This window comes from Populus trichocarpa, chromosome 11 (assembly GCF_000002775.5).
Source record: "Populus trichocarpa isolate Nisqually-1 chromosome 11, P.trichocarpa_v4.1, whole genome shotgun sequence".
Lineage (NCBI taxonomy): Eukaryota > Viridiplantae > Streptophyta > Magnoliopsida > Malpighiales > Salicaceae > Populus > Populus trichocarpa.
In genome coordinates, this window is record NC_037295.2 from 3446039 (window position 1) to 3454694 (window position 8656).

General features: G+C 33.9%; 1 protein-coding gene across 2 annotated transcripts; it reads right to left on the bottom strand.

The window, feature by feature from the left end:
• Positions 1 to 2979: 2979 nt before the first annotated feature.
• On the bottom strand, positions 2980 to 6359 carry LOC7495263 (uncharacterized). Of its 2 annotated transcripts, none has more exons than XM_002316613.4 (5): positions 6189 to 6359; positions 4997 to 5289; positions 4782 to 4904; positions 4363 to 4653; positions 2980 to 3401 (listed from the first exon to the last, which is right to left on the bottom strand). In XM_002316613.4, exons 2-5 carry the CDS (start codon positions 5258 to 5260, stop codon positions 3198 to 3200), a joined length of 882 nt encoding a protein of 293 aa, XP_002316649.3. In that variant the 5' UTR covers positions 5261 to 5289; positions 6189 to 6359; the 3' UTR covers positions 2980 to 3197. The 2 variants fall into 2 exon arrangements, with proteins under 2 accessions (XP_002316649.3, XP_024467562.2); XM_024611794.2 differs by lacking the exon at positions 6189 to 6359 and adding an exon at positions 6113 to 6134.
• Positions 6360 to 8656: the final 2297 nt, after the last annotated feature.

The following is an 8656-nucleotide window of genomic DNA, read 5'->3' on the forward strand; positions in this document are numbered from 1 at the left end:
AAGGTAGAGAGGTTTAAGGAGGTGAATTGACAAAACGTCAATTGTTAAAGGACCAAACACAATTTTATCCAAGAGGTGGCCGCTCTCTTTTACGTGGCTTGTTCAAGCTTTGGGTGGGTGGCAATTTGACGCCGCAATTATTCTTGCTCGTTGAAAATGAAAGAGACGCCACGGAGGGGTTTTTCATTTTTTTTTTCCTCCTTCTTTTTCATTGCCATATCCTTACTCTCTCTTTTTATTTATTTTTTATTTATTTTTTTGGCCTTTTAATTTTCTTAATTTTCCTCTTGGATAGCAGCATGGCCACAGCCCAAAATGAAAGATCAAGAACCATGCTTGCAAGCAACCTCCTCCTCTCCAAAATAATGGTCTTTCATGTTATTTGATAATAGAAAAATTAAAGTCTTTATCAAATTTGATTTCTTAATTAGGAGTATTGAGTTAGTTCTCCCCACCATTGATTGGAGGTGCTACCTAGCATCATTCATTTTGATCCATAGATCAAAGTTATTAAAGGTAATATCTGTTTTTGTTCTTAAAACTGTTTTTGGATATATTTTAAAAATATATTTGGTTTGAAAAAGTATTAAATTGATATTTTTTTAGTATTTTATGATGGTTTTGATGTTCTGTTATTAAAAATAAAAAAAATTATTTTGATGTATTTTCAAGTGAAAAACAGTTTAAAAAAGCACTACACATAATAACATCAAACATGTATTAAATTTGGCTTGATTCATGACCCGACTCAAAACACGAGTTAGAGGTTGGATGAGTTGACCCAATTAATAAAAGAACATGTCGTTTTGAAGAATTTTTTTCTTAAAAGTAAAACCGAGTTTTAAATATTTCAACCTAATCATAGGTGTTCAATTTTTTTAAATTTTGAATGCGCATGCTTAGCAACTTCTCATGGTTGCTTTCATTCTAGTTTTTTTCCAACTTAAATTAAATGGTAGGAGAATATTGTTGATAGTTGAAACCAATGCCAGGAATGGTGAAGAACTACCCTGGTTGGTGTGCCTAGACCCTTCTTAATCTCTCAACTTCACATTGACAAATATAAAGAAAGAATTATGGAAGATGTAATTAAGCATTTAATTAAACTTATCATTATATTATTATATCAAGCTTTCTCCATACTCATGGAGAATCAAAACGAGGTGAATCATAGCTATTATTATGATGTATAGTGTTTTTTAAAATTATTTTTAATTAAAAATATATTAAAATATTTTTTTATAATTTTTTTTTTATTTTTAACATTAATATATTAAAATAATAATAAAATATCTAAAAATATTAATTTAATATTTTTTTTAAATAAAAAACTATTTAAAATACTCTTTGAAAAATAGAAGATATGATATTATTTTAAAAATAAAAAAAACCTCGAGTGGACATATATGCCTACCATTTATACGAAGAAAACAGGCCTAACCAATCCAAAAACACTATTTTCCAACTAGGACCACAACCTTGGTAGCCATTCAACACAAAGTTGAGTGGAAATCATCATCTTTTTGACAAATTGCGATTGTCCATTTTCTCTAATGATCTACAGAATTATATTGTAACCCTTGATGGACATTAGATAGATCAAATCCTACTGATTGGATTCTAATTAGATTTTCCATTAATAATGCAAATGTGAATTATGTGGACAAGATGCCGGCTCCCTTCCAAGCTCTGTTCTTGAAAACCCAAAGCCGAAAGAAAGATCTTAGTGTCAGCTATCACATTCTGGATTTTCATTTGTATGTTACAGCTTACTGTGTGAAGAAATTGAAAAAAAAAAGGTTCTTGTAAATGGACAAAACTTAGAATCACAAAAAGTTGATTGAATATTTGCCCATCAATGCCCGCAGGCCTTATCAAACCATTTTTTCTTGATTTTGTTACCTCTGTTCAACTACCATCAATTAGCACAGAAGAAAATGAAAATGATTGAGATGCATAATGTTCTTAGCACTAGCTAGGGCTTCGCCATTAGTCAAGGCAGCTTCAACTAGACCTGAAATCACAAGCTCAACCAGACTAAACCACCCTCATTAAGATAAGCTTGAGCTTACATATGCATAATGTACACTTGAGCATGAGTCAATTGGTTTATCTGGGCCACCATCGCTAGCTGTTAGGAATCATGCCACTTCAGAATTGACTTCAATTACAAATACAATAATATGTTATCGGTACTGGTTCAACAGAACAATCATTCCATAGTATTCAGATTAGAATATTCAATCATAGACAAAACTTGTACGAGAGAAAAAAACTAGAGCTGTGCTGTGATAATTGGATGGTATAAACAATATGCTTTGAAAGTTCAGAAGAACCCCACCTTGATGGGCAATTTGAACGCCATGGAAGTTGTTAGATGACTTGTGTCAGATGACACTGTAATGGAGGTTTCTTGAGCTCCAGGTGTAATTTTTGTCTTTCTGAACCCAAAAAAGAGGGGTCGGAGTTCTCCAAGAAGTGTCTAATTGTCTGTCACAAGACATGGTGCAGGAAGCTCAACTGCAATTCTATATCCAATATTTGCCGAGTATTGCAGGCAGGATTCAAGTCCTTCATAAGGAAGAAGACCAACAGTAGCCTTTTTCCAACTGCTCGTCTTGGTGCCAACAATCTCAAATAGAAATCCTTCACAATGTTTCCAACCAGTATTAGCTCAGAAATCAAAGCCAATTTTGGTTTTGAAAAGCTGTCTACAGCTAAGAATCTTGTACTATCTGAAAAGTTTCAACAGCTCAATCATTGAAATTAAGATAAACTGGCAAGTCCCAGGTGCCCAATGAATTTGTTATAGTACAAGTTTGAATAAATCAAAGTGCCCATTTTCATCTCTGTTGTCAACCTCGCTTTCAAACAAACCTACTCGCAGACTGTCTCGAAGTTTTATTGCATTAAAGAGAACCAAGAAAGCATGTGAGACCAGATACAATATCGACGTTTTACTAGAATTAGTTTATGTGGTAGGCAGAAGAGAACTTTATTTCTGATAATGAGCAAATTTGTCCATAATAGACAACACAGCAACACTGCCATGAGAGAAAAGGGAGAAAAAAGGGCGCAATAGAATTAACAAAGGTAGACACCTCATACTCCATAAAAGTATAGAGCAGACCTATGGAAGTGCATTTCCTAGCATGTGTAGTGCCATGTCCCCTCCATGGTCTAGAATTCCGGTCATATCATTCTCTTTTCTTAAGCATCTTTGCATCAACTTCTCCACTATAAGGTGCAACATTGTATGCATACCGTTGGAGAACAGAGAAGACAACCATCTCCAAAATTACCAAGACATTCTGATAAGCTTCTTCAAGGTGCTCCACATCTAACCAAAAATGATTAGGCCGAATGATGCCCATCGAAACAAGCATCTCAAGCACTATTCCCTGCACATGGTAAAAAAATGGCCTTCATGGACAAGTGATGGCATCCATGTGATATTAAATAACACAGATGAAAGGACACCATGAATAAAGCAGGGAAAGGGAGAGGCAGAAGGAAGTTGCAATCCTCTGTGATCTGGAGATGCACATACATTCTACACAAAAACCTACATATATTTAGACATTTATAGCCACAGCTATAACCTCCTGATCTGTTCTAGAGAACAAGTTAACCCACTTCCTCAGTTCTGGAACTCTGATTAGACAGTCCAAATGATTAGCGGTGATTTGAAAAGCATTTACAATGAGTTTCCCGAAGGTATTCTATAGGCCCATCAAACTACAAAATGCATTAGGTATGCTGCACAGCTCTATTTCAAGGATTTTGAAGAATCTCCAAATGGAATTTAATCAAATATGCATGGCCCTGATCTCAAATTTAAAGGCACAAGCAAACAAGCCACAGCCATCTTTTTTCAGTAACTTATCCATATCGAAAGCACTAATCTGATAAATTCGAGCCAATTAAAATCTGAACCACTCACACCAAATATCCCAATAAAACTTGAATCCGAACCATCTCAAAGCAAAAGATTTAGCTAGCATATAGAGTAGCTTCCCGTTAGAATGGCTCTGTTTTAAGTGACTTGCAGAGGCCCACCTATTTTCTTCTTAAATAAGTCGTGAAAATGATATTTGCACAAGGTGCCAAAATCTTCAAAGATTGTAAAATTCCTTTGATCGGATTAACCTAGATATTCTCCTTTTGTCTATCCTATCGGGGATGAGGGAGATTTGGTTGGTTTGCTTCAGGTTGTTAGGTCTCCTTTTGTGCCCTTGGAGCCCTTGAGGGCTTGGTTTGTACCTTTGGCTTAAGAACACCCACCCACCCTTTGCACATCAAAGCAGGAGGGAGAGAGAAAAGATGAACAGGAAGCAGAATGAGTACGGGAAGGATACTTACCTGCCAAAAGCAAAAGAAGACAACCCCTTTGATGCATAAGAACTTTGCAAGAGGCTTGTGTGGTGCCAACTCTTTTGCGAAAACATGGTAAAACAGTAGCAGAGAATACAAAGCCAGTGAAACGGAAATGTTGAGGATAATGGTGAATGTCCAACTCAACCAATTGGGGTAAATGCCAAGCATTTGCAGAGTTATCATCAAGATCGAACATGTTGGGCGAATGATGACAAATTGCCATGTCCAGTGTTTGAGCACTACTAAATTACGGTGGTCTAGCCGCACTGTGTGAGGCTGCATTTTATAAAAACGTAATGTGCTTAAAAACTTGGATAGACAAGTCAATGTAGCATTCCTCTCATGTAACTGTTATATATTATAAATTATAAACGGGAAAGAATCTGCAGAAATCATTTCCATACCACAAAAAGTGTCATTGGGAAGGCATGGTGAATTTCTCTTCCTTTGACCTCATCAGGCACAATATTTTTGCTAATGGATATTTTCAGGTAACTATACAACAATGACAAGAACTTGGCAATTACCTGCAAGTAGAAATGAGAAACTAGAACTGATGTCATAAGCGAAAGGAGCCACAAAACAAAGTTAAATCACAATTATTGCATTGAAAACTCACCAAGGCCTCGTAACATTCCTTAACTGAATCCAAAAACGTGAAGAATGCTTCACTCCCCTGGAAATTCAACAAACCCACAAAGGAATCAACAGCATATATGGGAGCCATTAGGATAATAATTATTATGGCCTTCTGTTCCTTTGGATTTTTCCAGTAAAACAGATGCTGAGATAGGAGCTGCACTGTAAAGAGCAGTGTAAGCAGCACACAGAACGCGCACCCTAATAGGGTAATCTGTCCACGATCCATATTGCTGAAATCCATAATTAAACAGCTAATTGAGAAGCAAAAATCTACAAAAGAACATCAGCAAATCATCAGAACCTTTATTACCAGTTCTCAGTGGTAGGAATAAATGCAGCAAATGCTGCTTTAACAGATCAAAGTCAGATAATAAAAGGAGAAACAATAAGTTAAATTCTAAATTAAACAATTGCAAGGTGGCAAATGGTGATAGCAGAAGCAATCAACAACTATTCCTCTATACTGCACACTCAGATCTGCAACTGGAAAACATCAATTTAGGATATATATATCAGTGGATGATAAATGTGTGAACTTTACTGATGCATCAAACTTAGGGTAACATACATATCCGTGCATATATACACATGTAAATAGGCACACAAGTATCAAGATTTACAGTAAACAGTTACAGAGTTGCCAATGATGGCACAACCGAAATGCAATCCTCTAGTTTCAGAAGAAAAATTCAGCTATCTAATACACGAACAAAATTTTAGGAGCAAATGAAGCCCGTCACGAAAATAAATCCTTTAAAAAACAAAGCAATAATCCAACACAATTACCAAAGTTTGGCTCACTTGTATGTTCTTTTTGAGATAATGAATTCAGAGATATATTGGGAACTTCATCAATCTATATATAACTGTGGCAGTAATGCATACGCATGCACATATATGCAGATGCAAATAGGCACATGTATCAACATTTTTAAGTTAACATTTTCAGGGTCATCAATAATGGCAGGTATAAAATGTCATGAAGCGCAACTACTGATTAATCCCATGATGCCGCAGCAATCTAATCCTCTTAATCAAACCATAAGCTACATTCTAGTAAGAACTAAAGCAACCATTTCAAGAAGATACCAACCTCAGTGTAATCTTAAGACAACTGAACAATATAAAGTTTGTGAGGTTTCTTTAACGTAGAAAAAAGAAACACTTACAGGACCAAGAAGATGAAGTGAGACTGAGATTTTCTTGATTGAGTTTTTTCGTCTTCTTTTCCTGCTTCTCTGGGATACTGTAAGAGAACCCACTATATATTTTTGAAGATACAATGATTGTAGTTAAACTAAACCATAAATCACTGTTCCAAGCGAATGATCACATGACCGGTTATAAAAAATCCACGTTTTGTTTCTTTAATTATTTCACCAACTTAGAGCGTGATGGGAAGTAATAAATAAGGCCAATCAAGATCAAGATTTTGCCTCCAGTCAGTTCTCGACACCTAGCAGCCTGCGAGTCCATGTTCTCTTGTTTATTTGATTTGCGATAAAAGGGACAAACGGGAAAGATTTCTTTCGTTTTCACTATTTTTGTTTTTATCTTTCTGTGGTGAAGAAGGGCTAAGGACCTGTTTCAAAGGAAACTGGGAATTAAAGAGGACTGGTGGATCGTCCAAGACGAAACTGTTAGTCAACCTATGGTTGTTGAGCCATAATTTAGATTTTATTTGGGACTGAGGTGATGAAAAATTTTAAAATATTTTTTTAGTTTTAAAATATATTAAAATATTCTTTTAATTATTCTTAATATTATCGCATCAAAACCATTTAAAAACATTAAAAAATATTAATTTAATATTTTTCATGCTAAACGCACTTTTAAAAATCATTTAAAAATAGTTTTAAACACATTTAAAAACACAGATTTGGTGGATTTTATAAGTTGATTCACAGGTTCGGGATCAACCCAGGGTATGATTTAATTTTTTTGAAATAATATTATTTTAATTAAAAAAGATATTAAAAAGTAGAATTTAGTACAAATCACGAGAGATTTTATGACGCTTAGAAAGTAACTAGTAACATACTATTATTTATTCTCTAGCTTATTTTAAAGAAAAAAATAGATACAAGTAGGAGAGAAAAATCTTAAACTGAGATATTTTTATAATTTTTGGTGAGTTATGAATTTTACAATCTCTTTCTTCTTTATATCTTTTTTTAAAGTATATTTAAAAAATAACTAATAAAATATTATTAATTATTTTCTTAACACTATAAAATCTTTCGACAAACCACAAAGTTAAATTTATAACCATGGTTAGAGCTCGGACCCATACCCGACACATCACAAGTGTGGTGGATTAGAATACCATGATGTTTGGTTTAGCATCCAAATTCTTTTATATTAGAAATTTAGGAAATGTTGCCTTTTTGAAAATGTTATTTCTTTAATTTGAATATGATGATATTTAGTATGTGAATTCTCTAATATTAGAAATTTAGGAAATGTTATTTCCATAATTGGAATATGATGCTTGGTATCGACATTCTATAGTTGCATTCTAGGTTGGAGAGAAAATGTATAGAGATTTGCATGTGGAGATGGCTGGAGAGAAAATGCATGGAGATTTGTACGGGGAATATTTGTGCATGGGAGGCTTTTGCATGGTTGGAGACAAAATTTGTAATGTTTTGAATATAAAGAGTTAGGAAAATACAACAAAGTCCTTGGTGGCTTAAAGAGTGGGTATAATTAAATGAGGGGTATTGTAGTAATTGTATAAAGAGATGATATATATAAATAGAAGAAAAAAAAAAAACAAAAGAAGAGATCTGAATATTTGAGAGAGCAAACCGTGAGAGAGAAGGGAGAAAGAAGAAGAAGAAGAGAAAATAGGAAAATTAGAAGGGAAATAGAAGGGAGTTGAAGAGAATAAGTTTAAAGATAAGATTTAGGTTGTTAAGTATATAAATGTGTATTATTGAACTTTAATTTCAGTTTTGATGAATGTTAGGGTTTTGAAAATTTGTGTTTTGGGTTTAATTGATGAATTAAATTGAATGTTATAAGGTTGATTGTTATGGGTAATTGATTAATGAGTTGATTATGGAAGATTGTGATGATTTTGAGTTATGAATTGTGTAAATGGTGAATGTTGAGTTAGAAATTTGGCAAGAACAGTAGGTTTCTGTTAAAAATTCTGGGTTGGAGGTTGAAGATGACAAAATTTCGGTTTGGTCCCTCAATTTTGGAAAATTACAGTTTAGTCCCCAAACTTTGGAAAATTTGCAGATTGGTCCCTGGAGCCTATTCCGAGAATCTGAACAGAATAACATATGAATTATGGACAGAATTATTGTATAGATAAGAGAATTTAACACTTTCAATTTGGTCCTCCAATTTGATAAAATTACAATTTGACCCTAAAAATTTGGTAAAATTCCAGAATGGTCCTTGGAGTATAATGAGATGATCTGGACAGAAATGAGGACTAATTATGGTCAGAATTTCAGTATATTCATGGATTTATGATAAATTTCAGTTTGGTCCTCCAATTAGACAAATTACAATTTGGCCCTAAAAATATGATAAATCCCAGATTAGTCCCTAGCTGTAATATTAGCTTTTTCAGATTAGTTTGATGAATAATTAAGGGTTATTTAGTGAATTATTGCCAATT

Bases quoted from the DNA above. Each gene is read 5' to 3' on its own strand.
- LOC7495263 (XM_002316613.4), bottom strand. From the start codon at position 5,260: ATGGATTTCAGCAATATGGATCGTGGACAGATTACCCTATTAGGGTGC. The intron at 4,905-4,996 runs GTGAGTTTTCAA...TTCTACTTGCAG, and splicing joins AGGAATGTTACGAGGCCTTG to GTAATTGCCAAGTTCTTGTC. The intron at 3,402-4,362 runs GTAAGTATCCTT...TACCATGTGCAG, and splicing joins TCTTCTTTTGCTTTTGGCAG to GGAATAGTGCTTGAGATGCT.